We start from the raw sequence: 21360 nt of genomic DNA on the forward strand, positions 1-21360 counted from the left end.
TCGGAGGTGGCGCCTAATACAAGGCAGTACATTTTGCATATCTCATAATTTTCGTAACATTTTTTTCTTAGTAGACACAAGCATGTCTTTCCAAACTTTGTTCAATTTTTTAACAATTTATATCTTTTTTATGGCACACATCTCATTAATAAAACTTTTATGCATGAAAAGTGCATTCATTTTGCTTTCTGTTTATGTATTATATTAAATAATGAGTGCAGTAGTTCCTTCAGAAAAGAACATGTGACGTAACATACAAAAAACACCTATTTTCCCCATGGTAGGGAAAGAGTTAAGCAACCCCAAGTGATCAAAATTAGTGCCCCACTATGCCATGCCTCATAATCATGTCATGGTTAACCAAGAATTTAATTTTGAGTAGCCAGCTTTGCCTCCCACTATACCAGGCCCGTAGGCTGTGTCGAGCCCGTCGGTGATCTCACTCATGAAAAGCTCTGGACACTTTCCGACATCACCATCAGCAAAAACTGAAGTTGTGATCAAAGGTCCAATAAAGGTCCCTGCATTCCACAGCAGGCACACCTGGCTTGTAAGAGAAGTAGACATTTACTTAAAAATTAATTAAATTTTAGGGTTTTACATGCCAAAACTACTATCTGATCATGAGGCACGCCGTAGTGGAATATAGATTATGAGGCACGCATCACTCTGGAATAATTTGGACAGCATGGGATTCTTTAACATGCACCTAAAGCTAAGTACACGACGGCCGTTTTCGCATTTAGCCTCCATCGAAGTGCAGCCGCCGTGGCCGGGATTCGATCCCACGACCTCGTGCTACATTTACTCGCTTTTTTTTTTTAATTGTACCCGAGCTGCACGCCGGAAATTTACCTTCAAATTTAAGTACTGCCCTTACACGAGAATATACGGTATTGCCCAATGGTTACTATTTCAGATGAAGGCTCTTGCAATCGGGAGCAATGCAACATCCTGTGTGAGTTGTAACGGTTCACTTCAGAGACTGTGGAGAAAAAAAAAGAAGCAAAACAGGGCGAAAAAGAAGTGTCTTTGACAGGCTCGCCAACATGTTTACAGGCACTTTGTGTCTAGGCCTTCACCTTGAATTTATTTTCTTGGAAGCATAAAAACTAATTAATTGAAAGACACGTAAACAAATGCTGACCAGCTCGTCTGAGGCTGTTGTAGGTTCCAGACAGTTCTATGCTAGAGCTGCCAGTGCAGGGAAGCAACTTATTGCAACACCGAAATGTCAAGCGTGGGGGCCCTACGGTGGTAGTGCATGCTGCTGGGAATACCGTGCACGGTCTCCAAGCTGCGCACAGCTCTGCACACGCACCTGGTCTCGGGACAGGGGGTCGCTGGTGGGGGGGAGGAGCCTGCAAGGCATCACGCTGGGCTGTCACAACATGCCCCAGCCCCAAAGATAGACAACAGGCACCACCACTCATGTTACCCGTTATTAGGGGGGCCCTGAAACACTCCTTCAACTAATGATAGAATGACCTCACTATTGAAGTACGTTGCCTCACGAATCTCGTGCTGCAAGACTTTTTCCGAATCCTTCAAGTACAAGCAGATTTGGACGTAGTTATCACACCGATACACTGCTTTCTCTTTTCATCTCTGCTAGAGCGCTGGAAGCTACACGAGGGATGCCAAGGCCCCGCCAAAAAACTGACTGTCTCGGAGGCGAGAGAGGGCAGCCCGTGGCGGCCGCGGTGGACTACGCTGTGCAGCTATCTCAGAGGCCACGCGCAACAGATGCAGCTACGCACAACTGTCGTGGGTAGACCGGCAGTGCAAAGATGAAATTACTTCTTCTCTCTTTTTGAGATAGCAGACATATGTTTAATTCATTTAACTCAAAATTAGCAATTATAGTATTCCTAAGAATGTTTTTCATAATTACGAAATCAGCCAATCGCTATTGGTGGGTCCAGCTGCTTGTGACGACGCTGCATGACGACATTGCAGAAGCAAGTGACTTTCACTGTTTCCGATATGAGACTATAAATTCTCTGCTGCATGCAGCACAATATTATTTAGCTCATGTGTTTACAGGAGCTTCAATGTTTTCTTAATATGCTCAAAAAGTGTTTCCGGGCCCCTTTAAGAACAGGTAGAGAAATGCAGTCAGTGTGTGCAAATACTCTGCATTTGAGTGCACAACATATTTTTCCCAGCACTAGTCAAACAGCTCAAAAATGCCTGGCAAGATGGTACTGCGCCTGAGCAAAGTGTGACAAGTGCTGCAACTGTCCCCCTCTGACATCATCGTGCATTGTGGCTCCTATGCAACTGCCCGAGGGTAAGAGGATTCCGTGCTGCCAATTCAGTGCAGCCAGCCCCTAAACACTTAATCATGCTTGATTTAGCAATAATACTTATGTACAACTGAACAAACAAGCCATGCACACACCATGATCCACCCACAAAGCCATTTCCCAAAAACGAAAAAAAAAAAACAGTATCCTCCTAAACTTGCAGTCCTTGCTGATTGAATGATCAATCATGTCACTCAAATGATCAATTATCACTCGGGCCCTGAAACAATGAAACATATTCAAAACAAAGTGCTACCCATAGGTTTTGTGGTACACAGCACATGGCAGCTGTCAGTAAAATCATGCAATGTAAAGACCATGCCTACTGTCATGTATAGAATGGCAATCTAGAAGCATGTGCATTGGATCAGGCTGTACTGTCACGAGCAAACAACTTTTTTTTCAAGATGCCAAGTGGTGCTATGAATTCACTCAGACCTGCAGGAAGCATACTACAGCATTGTCTTCCTCAAGACAGCCTCACTCAACTCAAACTGCCAATCTCCGAGGCAAGGGTACAACGACAATAAATAAACAACAGCACAACATTTACCACAGGTTAAAGACCAACAAACAATGATTAGTCAGGTAAGCATCTGCCATCTACGTAGTATACAATGAAATGCAAGGATAAAGGCAAAGAGATAGAATAAAACCACACGAAAGATGAGACAACTGTCTGAAAATAGAGACAAAAGAACAAAGTGAAAATACCAAGTCACTGAACATGCCTATCCCATAAACATAAGTCAAAGATCACATGCATGGAGCAAAAATGGTCAGCACCATCGGGACTACACCACAAGGCACAGAGATGTCTAGTGCTTCATGATTAACGAACTGCCTTGGGTATGGAGAAAGTATGTGAACCAACTGCGCACGTGCAGAAAGAGATAAGACACAGAGGGAAAGGATGTGGGGATGCGCGACTCTCACGCGTCTCCTGTGGTCCGGCTTCACCGTGTGGCTAAGTGCTGGCGGGGGTCGTAGTGGTTGGGGCGCGTTGCAAGAGATGGCGCGAGTGTCGCGATGCTAACGCCACCGAACGGCGGGGTGACTTGGGAGAAAAAGGTCAAAGGCGCGCTCTCTTTGGGTTTGAATCAATGAGCGACGCGGAGGCCCCGCGCGTGCGCCAATCCACGCTTCGCGAGACGTCTCGCGTGGCTCGGAGCGGGCACCGGTATGGACGAACACGGATCGTTCGAACGCGCCACCGTTCGCGTGACTGTACACGTCAATGACTAGGCGATGGTGTCATTGCATGGGGCAAACGTATTCACTCGCTATCGGGTCGCGGTGAGTCGGACTTCCTTGATTTGTCACGCGCCCGTGTGAATGTTCTATTGGTTGTAATTCGGCTAGTGTGCATTGGTGTATGAAAGGTGCAATAAATGCCCTTTTGATTGTTTGCACTACTGTGTTGTCGTTCCTTTGTCCCACATCTGGCTACCCAACGTGGGGCTCTTGGGGCATTGGATGATAACTTTGACAGTTTTGCTCGGTTTGAGACAACTTTTGTTTCAACCGAAGCGTATTCCTAGCGTGGATTTTGATCGCTAGTGTCGGCGGCGTGCTTTCTTGAGAGAGGCGACGGTTGCTGTAGCGTGTTTGAACTTTTCAACATGCTAAGCCTTTTCGCGAGTGTTTTGTTGAAGTATACTCGTCGGTACGAGAGCCACATGGTCTGCATCCTGGGAGAGCGAGGCCTAGCGCCCGCATAGCATTGGCAAGCCTGAAGCGAGTGAGTACGGAAGCCTTGTGGGTGGTCCAAATTGCTTATGTAAATAGCTTCTTCTATCTCTTTGACTTCGGAAGTCGCGGATCAGGGAGCCGGGTGGCCGTGGGCCACGGGTGCCGCTACAGGCTGACTGGTATTGCGGCCAGGCACCGGGCGCTCCGACACCGTCTGGGACGGTGGGCGCCGTCAACTCGGATGCTGTGTGCACCGAGCGGGGTAGGACCACCTCACAGAGCTAACGTCTCCTCGCGGCTGCCTGTTGGGCCCATTTTGGGTGACGTATTTTTTTTTTTTTTTTTGATGCCGGTTGTTGTCAGGATAGCGACGCATTAGCTCTAAGGCTTTACGAAGCCGCCTATCGCACGTGGAGGGACACAACCTGGTGGACCGTGGTGTTGAGGTGTCGCATATTGCTTCCCTCATTAGCTCGCCTCGCACGAATTGAAATTACTCGTTCGACTCAAGAAAGCAAGCTTTGTTCACGTGAACTTGGCATCTGAAATGCCGTCTGAAATTTTGCTAGCCGACTTGAACAGCGCACCACGTGGGCGATGCGTATGCCGAATTCCTCTCCCTTGCACTACTTTAGTGTTTGTCGAGTGCGTTGAGTGCACGCAGCGTGAGCGGAGTCACCCCTGGTTTCCTCTCACCTGCACATCGTCAGCGCTGCTGCCCCCGACTACAATCGAGCTACCCCAGGTGATGCAGATAGCTGTGGACAGATCGGCGCAGCGATTTCGGCGGCTGGGAAAGGAGCCGGCAGTCACCAACGGCTACAGCGGCTCTCGCCGGCAGGGCGCGTCGGCGCGAGCGACGCTTGCTCGGGCCGACTTCTGCGTCGCCGTTTCCGGAGTCCTGTGCTGGAGTCGTGCCATCGAATCTGCAGAGCTGGTGCTGTGACCAACGGACGCCAGCGGTGAACCCCAGAAACAATGTCGGCTCGCATGTTGTAGATAACGTGTGGACATTTCCTCGGCGGCGCCACTGTCGCATGTACTAACTTTTGTTCGCGACGCGCGCGTTGATAGACCTTGTGACATGTTTCGCCGGAGTATGTGTAGTGATTTAAGGTTGGGGGGATGTGGGGATGCGCGACTCTCACGCATCTCCTGTGGTCCGGCTTCACCGCGTGGCTAAGTGCTGGTGGGGGTCGTAGCGGTTGCGGCGCGTTGCAAGAGATGTCGCGATGCTAACGCCACCGAACGGCGGGGTGACTTGGGAGAAAAAGGTCGAAGGCCTCTTGGGCTTGGGATCGGCGGTCAACGCGCACGAACGCTTCGCGCGACCGTCGCGCGAGGCTAAGAGCAGGACACCGGTATGGACGAACACAGATCGTTCGAGCGCGCCACCGTCGCGTGACTGTACACGTGAACGACTAGGCGATGGTGTCATAGCATGGGGCGAACGTATTCGCTCGCTATCGGGTCGCGCTGAGTCGGACTTCCTTGATTTGTCGCGCGCCCGTGTGAATGTTCTATTGGTTGTAATTCGGCTAGTGTGCATTAGTGTATGAAAGGTGCAATAAATGCCCTTTTGATTGTCTGCACTACTGTGTTGTCGTTCCTTTGTCCCAAGAGCACATGTGAGACCCCCCACAAAGCAAATGCCAGTAATTAAAGCATTCCAGTTGCCGACCCAGTGTGGACAGTGGTATGCACTACATAAATGCTCCCAGGCCTGTACATTCAGTGCTGTCAAAAGAAAAAAAAAAAGAAAAAAAATATGCAAATCTAATGCACTGTGGGAATCAACATTATGCGAAGCATTTTGCAGGCAGCATTGTTTGGGGTTCCGCAAAGCGTTATGTGTTAGTGGAATTCCAGTACTTGTGCATGTGACACGATCACAGTGAGCTATAATTAATGCGAGTGCAAGTATGTGACGACAGCCAAAAGACGAGGAATGAATGAGATGAATGAATGACGGTAACGACTGTATGATTTCTTCGAACGATCGAATTGATGTGAATGAGCCGCACGGAGGTGCGAGAAGGATAAGAAACGCAGAAGCTAAGTGTTCTCTTACGGCAGCACGTGGCATCACTAAGACGACACAAACGGATGACATGATGGTGCAACCTGAAGCTCATGTCCTTTTATAGCCATTCGGATAAGTGACATGGTGCAGCCGTGGCCGAGCCTTGATGACACAGCCTTAATGGAATTCGATACAGCATTGTTGTGCTCAGATACTATGTGCGCCAGGAAAGAGCACGCCTCGGTGTTTGATTAAGCAGCCTAGTAACGAAGAGTAGGGCCGTGAAAGTCACGTACGAGCTTTGGGAGGAATGAGGTGGCAGCATGTTGCTGTCCGGTGCTCGGAAATCAACCCACGTGGGAAACTTGCTTTTCAGTTGCCATTTGAACAGATGCAACCACCACCCGGTGTTCTGCTGCCAAGATCTTCTGATGCGTGGCACCTGGCTCGAGCACAGATGGCACGCGAGAATCAGAGGCGAGAGTCAGATTACAAAGCTGGAATGACGATGTAACCACCATCACGAACACAAGCTTATAGTCATCAACCCAAGTTAGTAGACAACTTGGACCACTGGGTTGGCATACTCATTTTCTTAAATTTCTGTGCGCAAACAAACAGGGACGAAGAAAAGGAGACACAAGGACGAGCGCTTTCTAACAACTGATTTTTATTATTGAAGAACCACCGGCTTAAATACCCACAGATCTGCGCGATCCTGTCAATAGAACACGTCAAGAGCGCATAAATAACGCTTGTCATGGAATGCCGCTACGCGGTCAGCATAAAAAGCAGCAATGTTCATAAAACAAGCACAAAAGGCGAAAATGCGTTAAAGATATGATGACTAGGCCGACTCGCAGTTATGCTTCTGGGTTGGCATAATTTCTTATCATGGTAATTTCATGCCATGCATGCATGCATGCACGCATGTCATGAAATCATCTCATTCTTGTCATGCACGTCGTGACATTCAATCACCATGGCTTGACATCCAGACTATGCCATTCATGCCAATCATTTCAAAATATAAATAGCACGACATGTCATTAATGGCACACATTATGTCACGACAGGCATATGCAGAATACATTCAGTTAAAGAAATGCATGTCGTGTAATTCATTCTATTATAGTCATCTCAATTATGACATTCACGTCAAGACATGATTGTCATTCATGCCAGTTTCGTGTTTTAACAAGTCATATATCAGCATACCCATGACATGAAGGAAATGACATGAGATGCATCACAATAATGACATGACATAAGATGATGGAGTTGTGGTCAATTTAATTGGATATGTATCAGGATATGTAGCAAGACATGCATGCATGACATGACAAGAATGACATGCTCATGCTTAACTTGTCATACAATTCATGGTATTTATGCCATGACACGCATGTCACTCATGTGATGACATTTATGTCATGTCATTCATGTCCGCTCATGCACGCATGTTATGTGATTCATATCAAGACATACATTGAGTTAAAGAAACTACCACAACAGCCTCATGCCATTCATACCATTTATGTCATCACATACATGCCATGACAAGCATGTGATGTCATTCATGTCATGACATGGGCTTATGCCTCATCATTCATGTCATAATGCACATGACATGTCATCCATGTCAGGTCATGCATGCATTTAATTCATATCCTGATATATACTGAGTTTAAAAAACCACCAGGACAGCATCACGTCATTCATACCATGTATTTCATGACATACATGCCATGACAAATATGCCGTGGCATTGATGTCATGACGTGTCAATCGTGTTATGTATGGCATGCATGTCACGCCTATTCTGATGTATATCCAACTGAAGAAACAGCCACGATGGCATCACGACGTGGATGAATGGATGGACGGATGGATAAACAGATAAATAGATACACTCAAAACAGCTGAAGTTCACAAAAACTGCTTCGCATTAAAAGGGATTTCTAAATTAATTTTGTTATTCGTGCTTCCTGTAAAAAGAAGCAAAATATGGAAGGTACAAATGGAGCCTACCATACTATACCAATCAGAATGAGAGATGAATTTGTTTTAATCCTTCAGGTTTTTTTCTTTAGTGTCCAAATAAGTAGTGACAATTTTTTTCGCATTTGGCATGGTTTACTCATCATTATCGTCATGAGCCTATATTTATGTCCACTGCAGGACGAAGGCCTCTCCCTGCGATCTTGAATTACCCCTGTCTTGCGCTGATTCCAACTTGCGCCTGCAAATTTCTTACATCACCCCACCTAGTTTTCTGCCGCCCTCGACTGCGCTTCCCTTCTCTCGGTATCCATTCCGTAACTCTAATGGTCCACCGGTTATCCATCCTAGGCATTACATGGCCTGCCAAGCTCCATTTCTTCTTCTTAATGTCAACTAGGATATCGGCTATCCCTGTTTGCTCTCTGATCCACACAGCTCTCTTCCTGTCTCTTAGCATTAGTAGGCCTAACATTTTGCGTTCCATCGCTCTTTGTGGGGTCCTTAACTTGTTCTCGAGATTCTTTGTTAACCTCCAAGTTTCGGCCCCATATGTTAGCACCGCTTTACTCATAACCCCCACCAAAAATAAACAAACATAACAGATAACTTGAAGGAGACAACTTCACTGTACGTTTCTGAAAGCGCTATAAAGCTTTTGCAAATGCAAGTATTGCCCCAAAGTCCATAAAGAATTTGTAGTGAAGCACACTACAAAAATATTTTGAGTAAGTGAAGACAACTGCAAACAGTATGTCATTGGTCACATTTGCCTACAGTGTCCTACTTACCTTTTTTAAAGCTGTGCTCAAAGTACAGCTGGTGTGTAGTTCATCATGATAGGGTTCTGTCAAGGAGAGCTTTAAGAATACCAAACACTTGCAAGTACTCAGAAAAGTCTGCCACCCTCTGAACCTGGCAGAGGTCAAATGAGGGCATCGAGGAATGTGGCACACTCGTCCTTCCTTTCTCAGTCATGCCAGTGGACTGTAAACTTTTGAGTTTTGATTTCAGGAATCAAGAGAAATCCAATGGAACTTTGACTGAGCGTGGTGAACGAGTGGAATTGATTTCTTGGCCAGATTGTAATGGTAATGACCCAGTGTTGTGTCCCCCGCTGACTTCTTTTTGTTCCTAGAAAAGCAGATGACACCTTCATGAAAAGACGGCACTGGTTTTCCAGTGTCGATTCATCTCGAACAGAAATTTGGCCTGTTTTTGAAACGTCCATTCTACTTGCACACTCCAGCTTGCCCTCGGTGTAAGTGCCAAATCAGTGTTTCCAGTACATGACGTGTCACTCTCGAATGTTACGACTACAGCACAAATGCATAAACAACAAAGTGACGGAGCAGCATACCACCACAGTGCACTGTGGTGTTTAATTCCGTCACTTTGTGAGCACTGTAACAACACAGTGCCAAGTAAGTCCATAGTAGATTTTCCCACATTTCATTTGCACCAATCCACAGCCTAAGCTTGCTCATTTTGGACTGCCAAAGTCAACCAACAAATGCCATATCCTCCTGAGATCCTAAGACAGGCCAGGGACATAATTGCTGTTCAAGTCAGTCTGTTTACCAACTGGTGTGTCACAAACATAACCTATTTTTTGTTCAAATATTGCGGTTGTATACTGAAAGTAAAGTTCTCATGTACGTCGAGAGAGCAACCGTTTCCTTGTGTTAATTACAGTAAAAGCCATTTTTCTTTGCCTTAACACAGACATGTAGTAACGTGTGTGGGCTTGGCATGCAGATGCTACATACTGCGCTTTTGTGACATATTGCAGTACTCAAAATGCACATCACAGGTTCTCAACTGTTATGATGCAAAGGTCCATGTCAAATTAGTGTCGATTTTCATGAAAACTGGGTGCAAGAAACCATTTCCACACAGTTTATGCAGGCATCTAAATTTATATCCAGAATAAACATTTTATGAAATTGCTTCCAAGTTAATATTGAACACAAATGAAGGCAATGTGCAGCACTTCTGTTAATTCAACCCTGATGAGACCGAATTATCTGTGAGTGTGAGTGGAGGTGAGTGTGAGTGAGTGGAGGTGAGTGCCAGTGAGTGTGAGTGGAGGTGAGAGCCAGTGAGTGGAGGTGAGTGTGAGCAGAGGTGAGAGCCAGTGAGTGGAGGTGAGTGCCAGGGAGTGTGAGTGGAGGTGAGAGCCAGTGAGTGGAGGTGAGTGCCAGTGAGTGGAGGTGAGTGCCAGTGACTGGAGGTGAGTGCCAGTGAGTGGAGGTGAGTGGAGGTGAGTGCCAGTGAGTGGAGGTGAGAGCCAGTGAGTGGAGGTGAGAGCCAGTGAGTGGAGGTGAGTGCCAGTGAGTGTGAGTGGAGGTGAGAGCCAGTGAGTGGAGGTGAGAGCCAGTGAGTGGAGGTGAGTGCCAGTGAGTGTGAGCAGAGGTGAGAGCCAATGAGCGGAGGTGAGAGCCAATGAGTGGAGGTGAGTGCCAGTGAGTGTGAGTGGAGGTGAGAGCCAGTGAGTGGAGGTGAGTGCCAGTGAGTGTGAGTGGAGGTGAGAGCCACTGAGTGGAGGTGAGTGCCAGTGAGTGTGAGCGGAGGTGAGAGCCAGTGAGTGGAGGTGAGTGCCAGTGAGTGTGAGTGGAGGTGAGAGCCAGTGAGTGGAGGTGAGTGCCAGTGAGTGTGAGTGGAGGTGAGAGCCAGTGAGTGGAGGTGAGTGCCAGTGAGTGTGAGCGGAGGTGAGAGCCAGTGAGTGGAGGTGAGTGCCAGTGAGTGTGAGTAGAGGTGAGAGCCAGTGAGTGGAGGTGAGTGCCAGTGAGTGTGAGCGGAGGTGAGAGCCAGTGAGTGGAGGTGAGTGCCAGTGAGTGTGAGCGGAGGTGAGAGCCAGTGAGTGGAGGTGAGAGCCAGTGAGTGGAGGTGAGAGCCAGTGAGTGGAGGTGAGTGCCAGTGAGTGGAGGTGAGTGCCAGTGAGTGTGAGCGGAGGTGAGAGCCAGTGAGTGGAGGTGAGTGCCAGTGAGTGTGAGTGGAGGTGAGAGCCAGTGAGTGTGAGTGGAGGTGAGAGGCAGTGAGTGGAGGTGAGTGCCAGTGAGTGTGAGTGGAGGTGAGAGCCAGTGAGTGGAGGTGAGTGCCAGTGAGTGTGAGCAGAGGTGAGAGCCAGTGAGTGGAGGTGAGTGCCAGGGAGTGTGAGTGGAGGTGAGAGCCAGTGAGTGGAGGTGAGTGCCAGTGAGTGGAGGTGAGTGCCAGTGACTGGAGGTGAGTGCCAGTGAGTGGAGGTGAGTGCCAGTGAGTGGAGGTGAGTGGAGGTGAGTGCCAGTGAGTGGAGGTGAGAGCCAGTGAGTGGAGGTGAGTGCCAGTGAGTGTGAGTGGAGGTGAGAGCCAGTGAGTGGAGGTGAGAGCCAGTGAGTGGAGGTGAGTGCCAGTGAGTGTGAGCAGAGGTGAGAGCCAGTGAGCGGAGGTGAGAGCCAATGAGTGGAGGTGAGTGCCAGTGAGTGTGAGTGGAGGTGAGAGCCAGTGAGTGGAGGTGAGTGCCAGTGAGTGTGAGTGGAGGTGAGAGCCACTGAGTGGAGGTGAGTGCCAGTGAGTGTGAGCGGAGGTGAGAGCCAGTGAGTGGAGGTGAGTGCCAGTGAGTGTGAGTGGAGGTGAGAGCCAGTGAGTGGAGGTGAGTGTGAGTGGAGGTGAGAGCCAGTGAGTGGAGGTGAGTGCCAGTGAGTGTGAGCGGAGGTGAGAGCCAGTGAGTGGAGGTGAGTGCCAGTGAGTGTGAGTAGAGGTGAGAGCCAGTGAGTGGAGGTGAGTGCCAGTGAGTGTGAGCGGAGGTGAGAGCCAGTGAGTGGAGGTGAGTGCCAGTGAGTGTGAGCGGAGGTGAGAGCCAGTGAGTGGAGGTGAGAGCCAGTGAGTGGAGGTGAGTGCCAGTGAGTGGAGGTGAGTGCCAGTGAGTGTGAGCGGAGGTGAGAGCCAGTGAGTGGAGGTGAGTGCCAGTGAGTGTGAGTGGAGGTGAGAGCCAGTGAGTGTGAGTGGAGGTGAGAGCCAGTGAGTGGAGGTGAGTGCCAGTGAGTGTGAGTGGAAGTGAGAGCCAGTGAGTGGAGGTGAGTGCCAGTGAGTGTGAGTGGAGGTGAGTGCCAGTGAGTGTGAGTGGAGGTGAGACCCAGTGAGTGGAGGTGAGTGCCAGTGAGTGTGAGTGGAGGTGAGACCCAGTGAGTGGAGGTGAGAGCCAGTGAGTGTGAGTGGAGGTGAGAGCCAGTGAGTATGAGCGGAGGTGAGAGCCAGTGAGTGGAGGTGAGTGTCAGTGAATGTGAGCAGAGGTGAGAGCCAGTGAGTGGAGGTGAGTGCCAGTAAGTGTGAGTGGAGGTGAGAGCCAGTGAGTGGAGGTGAGTGCCAGTGAGTGTGAGTGGAGGTGAGAGACAGTGAGTGGAGGTGAGTGCCAGTGAGTGTGAGCGGAGGTGAGAGCCAGTGAGTGGAGGTGAGTGCCAGTGAGTGGAGGTGAGAGCCAGTGAGTGGAGGTGAGTGCCAGTGAGTGTGAGTGGAGGTGAGAGCCAGTGAGTGTGAGTGGAGGTGAGAGCCAGTGAGTGGAGGTGAGTGCCAGTGAGTATGAGCGGAGGTGAGAGCCTGTGAGTGGAGGTGAGTGTCAGTGAATGTGAGCAGAGGTGAGAGCCAGTGAGTGGAGGTGAGTGCCAGTAAGTGTGAGTGGAGGTGAGAGCCAGTGAGTGGAGGTGAGTGCCAGTGAGTGTGAGTGGAGGTGAGAGACAGTGAGTGGAGGTGAGTGCCAGTGAGTGTGAGCGGAGGTGAGAGCCAGTGAGTGGAGGTGAGAGCCAGTGAGTGGAGGTGAGTGCCAGTGAGTGTGAGTGGAGGTGAGAGCCAGTGAGTGGAGGTGAGTGCCAGTGAGTGTGAGCGGAGGTGAGAGCCAGTGAGTGGAGGTGAGTGCCAGTGAGTGGAGGTGAGAGCCAGTGAGTGGAGGTGAGTGCCAGTGAGTGTGAGTGGAGGTGAGAGCCAGTGAGTGGAGGTGAGTGCCAGTGAGTGTGAGTGGAGGTGAGAGCCAGTGAGTGGAGGTGAGTGCCAGTGAGTTTGAGCGGAGGTGAGAGCCAGTGAGTGGAGGTGAGTGCCAGTGAGTGTGAGCGGAGGTGAGAGCCAGTGAGTGGAGGTGAGGGCCAGTGAGTGTGAATGGAGGTGAGAGCCAGTGAGTGGAGGTGAGTGCCAGTGAGTGTGAGTGGAGGTGAGAGCCAGTGAGTGGAGGTGAGTGCCAGTGAGTGTGAGCGGAGGTGAGAGCCAGTGAGTGGAGGTGAGTGCCAGTGAGTGTGAGTGGAGGTGAGAGCCAGTGAGTGGAGGTGAGTGCCAGTGAGTGTGAGTGGAGGTGAGAGCCAGTGAGTGGAGGTGAGTGCCAGTGAGTGTGAGTGGAGGTGAGTGCCAGTGAGTGTGAGTGGAGGTGAGTGCCAGTGAGTGTGAGTGGAGGTGAGAGACAGTGAGTGGAGGTGAGTGGAGGTGAGTGTGAGCGCAGGTGAGAGCCAGTGAGTGGAGGTGAGCGCCAGTGAGTGTGAGTGGAGGTGAGAGCCAGTGAGTGTGAGTGGAGGTGAGAGCCAGTGAGTGGAGGTGAGTGCCAGTGAGTGTCAGTGGAGGTGAGAGCCAGTGAGTGGAGGTGAGTGCCAGTGAGTGGAGGTGAGTGCCAGTGAGTGTGAGCGGAGGTGAGAGCCAGTGAGTGGAGGTGAGTGCCAGTGAGTGCGAGCGGAGGTGAGTGCCAGTGAGTGTGAGCGGAGGTGAGAGCCAGTGAGTGGAGGTGAGTGCCAGTGAGTGTGAGCGGAAGTGAGAGCCAGTGAGTGGAGGTGAGTGCCAGTGAGTGTGAGCGGAGGTGAGAGCCAGTGAGTGGAGGTGAGTGCCAGTGAGTGTGAGTGGAGGTGAGAGCCAGTGAGTGGAGGTGAGTGCCAGTGAGTGTGAGTGGAGGTGAGAGCCAGTGAGTGCCAGTGAGTGTGAGTGGAGATGAGTGTGAACGTGACTGAGTGCTGTGAGTGTGAACGTGGTGAGTGCTTCTGGGTGTATAGAGGTGAGTGTGAACATGAGTGTGAGTGTAGGTGAATGTGAACATGAGTGAGTGCTTGTGAGTGGGAGTGTGAACGTGGTGAGTGCTTGAACAATAAGCAGAGGTTATCTATCGGTTCACCTTGCTTGCGGAAAAATGGATGTTAACATGGCTTTCCCATTGGATAGCGCATGTTAAAGTGACACCTAAATATTTACGCTTTGCTCTCCCTTTTGTGTTTGTTTCGGAGTTAAGTGGTTGACTAAGTATACGGACAGTCAATCTCCCCGCACTATTTCCCACTCTCTTGGCTCAATCCGACCGAAGGGGAGCTTTGCGAGCATGGGCGGCAAGCATGCACACGTCTAATGTCAATGACAGAGAGATGGACAGAGAGAGGTTGGGGCTGACGTCAATGTTTGTGTCACCATGAATAAATTGAAACGAAAACTTTAGTGGTGCGAGTTTTGCTCTACTTTGCAGTGTTAATAAACCAGCTCTTTTTAATAATCCAGTCAATGAATCCGTTCACTTGTACTTATTAAAACAGAACCTTATTGCCTTCCTCTGCACCCCTTCCATTCTTGCAATGAGTTTATTTGTCTACGGAAACCAAACAATATTGGCGTGCTCCAGCACTGTTACTTTGTTAACATGGCTTTCCCATCGGATAGCGCATGTTAAAGTGACACCTAAATATTTACGCCTTGCTCTCCCTTTTGTGTTTGTTTCGGCGTTAAGTGGTTGACTAAGTATACGGACAGTCAATCTCTCCCACTATTTCCCACTCTCTTGGCTCAATCCGACCGAAGGGGAGCTTAGCGAGCATGGATGGCAAGCATGCCCATGTCTAATGTCAATGACAGAGAGATGTACAGAGAGAGGTTGGGGCTGACGTCAATGTTTATGTCACCATGAATAAATTGAAACGAAAACTTTAGTGGTGCTAGTTTTGCTCTACTTTGCAGTGTTAATAAACCAGCTCTTTTTAATAATCCAGTCAATGAATCCGTTCACTTGTACTTATTAAAACAGAACCTTATTGCCTTCCTCTGCACCCCTTCCATTCTTGCAATGAGTTTATTTGTCTACGGAAACCAAACAATATTGGCGTGCTCCAGCACTGTTACTTTGTTAATATGGCTTTCCCATCGGAGAGCGCATGTTAAAGTGACACCTAAATATTTACGCTTTGCTCTCCCTTTTGTGTTTGTTTCGGCGTTAAGTGGTTGACTAAGTATACGGACAGTCAATCTCCCCCACTATTTCCCGCTCTCTTGGCTCAATCCGACCGAAGGGGAGCTTTGCGAGCATGGGCGGCAAGCATGCACACGTCTAATGTCAATGACAGAGAGATGGACAGAGAGAGGTTGGGGCTGACGTCAATGTTTGTGTCACCGTGAATAAATTGAAACGAAAACTTTAGTGGTGCTAGTTTTGCTCTACTTTGCAGTGTTAATAAACCAGCTCTTTTTATTAATCCAGTCAATGAATCCGTTCACTTGCACTTATTAAAACAGAACCTTATTGCCTTCCTCTGCACCCCTTCGATTCTTGCAATGTGTTATTTTGTGTACGGAAACCAAACAATATTGGCGTGCTCCGGCACTGTTCGAACAAGCATTTTGTAGGCCAGCAAATTTTATCTGGGGGCGCAAGACGAAGGTGTCTTCTCAGAAAGAAGGGTCACTTTAGTGCTCAGCATGTACATTGATTTCCACTTGAGGTTATTTTGTTAACATGGCTTTCCCATCGGAGAGCGCATGTTAAAGTGACACCTAAATATTTAAGCTGAAATGCACAAGTGAGAGGTGTGTCATTAATTATGTAAGTAAACACAGATATCTGTTTCTTTCTTACTGTTAGCGTTACAGATTTTTGGGCATTTAGAGTCATCTGCCACTTCTGACACCAAGAAAAGGCAGAATTTTGTATATGGTGATTATCACTGTGACTAATTTCGCGGTACGAAATGCAATAGTCAGCGAATATACGGATGTTACCATGTAATCGGGAAGGCAAATCTTTTATGTATATGAAAAATAAAACTGGGTCCAAAACACTGCCTTGGCGCACTCCCGATGCAACAACTGCTAAATTGAAAGCTTCGTTATGAATATACACGAATTGTGAGCGGTATAGTTCGGCATAGTGACTCATGAGTGCCACTCACACTCGCACTCATTTCAAAGGGGTGAGTGCAAGTGAGTGCTGTGAGTGTGAGTGGAGGTGAGTGTGAACGTGAGTGAGTGCAGGGCCTGGAAAAAATTATGGTGAGTGAGTGAGTATTCTCCCACACTGCCGACCTATGTCCACAGCGGTTCGGACGCCTCTGCCGCTGTGCTCGCTTCGCCTGCGCCCCAACATCGTCAGCCACATCCACCCCAACTACGTACCCTGCCAACGTGGCACCTAGGGGTGGTGCTGCAGTGTCCGATTTGCCGCAAAATCCTCCACTGACGCTATCAACAAAGCCCAACCTTCTAGATGTTAGACTTCATGGCATACCTATCACAGCACTCATCGATACCGGCAAACACATTTCCATTATGAGCACTCACCTTGCCCTTATCTAAGGAAAATTCTCACACCTGCCATCGCTCAGGTCGTACGCATCGCCGACAACAGCACCGTTGATTGATTGATTGATTGATGGGTTTTAATGGTGCAAGGGCATCTTTGGCCAAAGAGCGCCAAGTCTATGGATGATTCAGTGATTTATGTTACGATGGGGTGCGTTTATTTAAAGATGAATCGATGAAAAAGGGCAAAGGGTTGCCGCGCCGACACCGAGCCGCTTCAAAGACAAGCGCACTTCGTTCTCTTCTGTCCTTCCGTAGCTTTTGCGTAACAATATAAATAAAAAAGCCGTACAAGTATAGTAAGGATGTTGAAATGTGCTATATAAAGGGGCAAAAATCTTCTAGTGACCAAGGTGTAAAAGGCCTAGCTAAATAATGGTGTTACTGTTGTATGAGGCATTTGAACTGTGTATAGGTTATAAGGAGATATCGGTGACTATGAGCGATTACTTGTCATATGTTATATGCTATGTATATGTTATGCAGATTATTTATAGTTTTCAGTGAGTATAAGCGATAAATATTTGCCTCGAAGCCATCAGCAAAGTACTTTAACCATGCGATAAAGCTGCGAGATTTCGAGGCATTAATAGCTCAGGCTCTTCACGTATGTGATGGAGCATGGCGGTTTGGATTGTAGTATACAGTGTTTAAGAACTGGACGTCGGCGAGGTATTTAAAAACTCTTTTGACACTAAACATAGGGTCATGGGATAAAAAGAATGCAAGATGAGACGGTATGTTGTGTGTGTAAAGTTCTCTAAAATGCCGTACTCTTGTTTGGTGAAGTCTTGGACATTCAATTAAAATGTGCCGGACAGTGAGTTGTTCTCCACATTTTTCGCATATGGGTGGTTGTGTGCCTGTTAACAGGTATATGTGTGTTGCGTATGTGTGTCCTATACGTAGCCTGCACAGTGTGGTTTCTGGTAGTCTAGCGATATTTTGCTGAAAAAACTTGCCTAGTTGTGGTTTTATTGCATGTAATTTGTTTTCCGTTTCTTTATCCCATTGGGACTGCCAGTGCTGTCGTAGCCGGTTACGGGCGTAAGGTTTAATATCTCGACTAGGGATCTCAGTAACTTCAATGTCACCACGTAGAGCAGCTTCTCTAGCACTCTGATCAGCCGTCTCAATGCCCCGGTACCTAGCATACCACGAGGGAAAGTTCTTCATTGTAAGAGTTATAAATGGATTTTATCAGGTCATTAAAAACAGGGTTGTCTCCCACCTTTCCCGAAGCTAGTGCAGTTACGACACTTAGCGCATCTGTGTAGATAACAGCTTTTTGTATCCTATGTTGCCGTATATGATCCACAGCCAGTCGGATACCATATGCTTCTGCTGTGAATATGCTGCAACTTGTATTAAGAGTTCTTATAACATTATAGCCGTGACTATGTGCAGCACATGAGACTGCCTTGTGTGTCTTTGAGGCATCCGTAAAATAGGAAGTTGCGTTGTACTTGTCTTCCAGTGATAGGAAGTGTTGCAAAATAGCCTCGCGTGGCACGTTTTTCTTGTCAAGCGCTTTAAAGGACTGAACTGGGCGTAGGCACCAGGAAGCAATGAGATCACTACGCCCATTTTCGTGGACATCTGAGAAACAAGAGTTTCGGCAACAGTTGTGATAGCCAAAGGGAACGGCTGAGCTAGTGATGGCCTATTCGCGTACAGCAGTTCTGATGTTCGATTATTATTTAGTGTTCTGCAAGGGTGTTCCCTCTGAGATAATATGTTGAGGGCATATGTAATTCCTAAATATGTTCTCTGATACTCCAAGGGCCATTGATTAGACTCTGCATAGAGGCTTTGAATAGGGCTAGTCCGAAAAGCACCAGTAGCTAGCCGAATGCCTAAATGGTATATGGGGTCAAGCATCTTTAACGCGGTTTTAGATGCTGACTGAAATACTATGCTGGCATAGTCCATCTGGGACCGCACAAGACTATTGAAGAGTGATAGCAGACATTGCGTGTCAGTTCCCCAGGAATAATGAGTAAGGATCTTTATGACGTTCAACGATTTTAGGCATTTTAGTTTTACATTGTTGATGTGTGGAACAAATGTAAGTTTGCTATCAAAAATGACACCGAGAAATTTATGTTCACTTTTGACCGTCACTTTGTGTTCATTTAATTCAATGGATGGATCAGGGTGCAGGCCTTTCTTTTGTGAATAGTATGCATGTTGTTTTTTCTGTATTAAAGCGGAAACCATTCTCATTTGCCCATTTCGATAGTCTATTTACACTGAGCTCAACTTGACGCTCGCATATGGATAAGTTGCAAGATTTAAAGCTGACTTGCAAGTCATCTACGTAGACCGAGTAGGCGATTGTTGGCGGTACAGAAGTTGGAAGAGAGTTCATTTTCACAATAAACAGCGTACAACTAAGCACACCTTCCTGGGGAACACCGTTTTCCTGCACAAAGATTCGAGAAAGTCTGTTTCCTATCCTCACTCGGAACTTTCGACCGGAGAGGTAGCTCTGTATGAGATGGCAGCAACGTTGGCGTGGTGGGAATGTGTACTGCCTGCATAAGCATTGCTGATTGCCATACTGTCGTCCTTTTCATCGAGCTTGCCCACTGCCCCCATGACTTGGCATAGACTTTCTCTCTGATCATTCTGCGCTCATTGATTGTTCCACAAGTACTGTCCACTTCGACCTACCTCTCCTCTCCGATCCTCCTGCTCCATCTGAGATTTGCCCAAGTCCGACTGATTTTGTTCAAGTGCCACCGCCGGTCCCGATGTACATCGAACTGTCACCACCACCACTTCAAGATGACGATTCCATCGCTGCCCCAATTACTGCCATTGTTCTCACACACTTCACCGTCCCTAATACCGTACTGACTGTTACCAACAACCATACGTGCCTTCCCGAAGTGAATTTTGGCCTCACAGTGCAAGTGCTACCAAAGGGAATATCCCTGGCCATGATCAGTGCTTTAACATATTGCTGCGTTGAAACTTTTGCTGTCGATAACTCCTGTGAGCCTTTAAGTCTTCTAGTTGTTCTGATGAAAACAATGCAAAAATGATTGCCCCAGACCTGACGAAGCTGAAGCTCTCTAAATTATTGATTTTTTATAGAGCTATTTTTGACCTAAATGACTGTCCCTTGGGCCATACATCCCTTGCCAAACACCGTATTCACACAGGAGATGCTCAGCCAATTCACTGACAACCCTACCGAGTTTCAGTGTCGGAGTGCGAAGTCATCAAAGCAGAAGTGGACAAGATGCTAGCAAAATCATCAATGAGCCATTGTCAAGTCCATAGGTGTCACCAGTCGTAATAGTGAAAAATAAAGACGGCACGTGGAGATTCTGCATCCACTATTGACACCTCAATCGCATAACAAAGAAGGACGTCTACCTCCTACGTAGTATAGATGATGCCTTTGATTGTCTTTATGGTGCCCAGTACTTTTCATCTATCGAACTTTGGTCAGGGTATTGGAAAATTGCTGTAGATGATCTCGATCATGAAAAGACAGCCTTTATAACTCCGGAGGGACTTTATCAATTTAAGATTGTGCCGTATAAGAGTTTGGTGCTGGGCCTGCTAGTACATAGCTTGAAAAACGACAAAACCCAGCCTTCGAAGACGCGTACACAAGAGGAGAGAGATTGCGCAACCACACACGCTGGGACTAGCAACAGAGTTTAATGAAACATATGGGTCGAAAGGAAACTAAAGCCCGCATGCGCCATACATAAACAAGTAGGCATAAAAGCATCGGTGTATGACACATGATAGCATTTTTCCAAATAAGCCACTTTGCCTGATAGCGATAAGGGAGTGCGCTGATTGTGACCGTGTCATTGTCTCAGGTATGTTGATGATTTTTTGATTTTGTTAAAGCTTAAGAACCCCGTGGACCGAGATCATGTGACATTTTGAACTCATTCAAAGCATGCAGCAAAGCTTTAAATTTTACCAAGAAATTGGCGTCAGAGAAGGCTTGCAACTAACCTTTTCTAACAATGGACACGTCTGCTGGACGTATACACTAAAAGACAGCTTCTACCATTCGAGTCTCAAAATTAGTGAGGCATGGCATAGCAGCCCTGTGTTTTAATAATGCCCTTAAGAAGCCGCCACCATTCAATGTTTTGATGAGCAGATTCAGTGATAACATTTTAAAGGCGAAACAAAGTTGGACAGGTGGATGGCAGGGTACATGCGCGTGGAAGTTATTCCTTATATCCACAAGCAATCGGAAAAAAGTTGGCACAAGGCATGGCCATGTACAAGTTGTGTTCTCGGTGCCTTATAAGCCATCAAGACTGTATGCTAGGATTGAAAATTGGAAACCTAAGTGCTTCTGCACTACTTGCCATACTACTATATTCAGAGAATGCACCACCAATGTTGTCTATCCTTTGTCATGTGGTAGAGTGTACAGATGGGACGCTGTGTCAATGTTCGCTTAAAAGAACATGAAACATATCTAACTTCAGGTGGAGGGGGCAGACTTGCCTGCTCATTGCCGAATGTGCGGCTGCTCTCCAGTTTATAATGATACCCAAATTGTTGGTAGGGCAGCCGCGAAATGTGAGGAAGAAGTGATTGAAGCACATCAAATGCAAAAACACGGTCACCATCAGTGTGTGAGCGCACTCCCCTTATCGCTATCGGGCAAAGTGGCTTATTTGGAAAAATGCTATCAGTAGAATGTGTCATACACCGATGAACTTGTTTATGTATGGCGCATGTGCGATTCGGTTTCCTTTCGACCCATGTGTTTCATTAAACTCTGTT

The 21360-nt window shown here is 47.7% G+C and overlaps 1 protein-coding gene across 1 annotated transcript in view; it reads right to left on the reverse strand.

The window, feature by feature from the left end:
* Nucleotides 1-21360, reverse strand: part of LOC119445364 (ephexin-1) — a 127791-nt gene that overhangs the window by 75883 nt on the left and 30548 nt on the right. The window contains exon 6 of the mRNA XM_037709671.2: nucleotides 1322-1361. Coding sequence (XP_037565599.1) covers nucleotides 1322-1361 — 40 coding nt within the window. The remainder of the gene's footprint in view (nucleotides 1-1321; nucleotides 1362-21360) is intronic.

This window comes from Dermacentor silvarum, chromosome 3 (assembly GCF_013339745.2).
Source record: "Dermacentor silvarum isolate Dsil-2018 chromosome 3, BIME_Dsil_1.4, whole genome shotgun sequence".
In the NCBI taxonomy this organism is placed as follows: Eukaryota; Metazoa; Arthropoda; class Arachnida; order Ixodida; family Ixodidae; genus Dermacentor; species Dermacentor silvarum.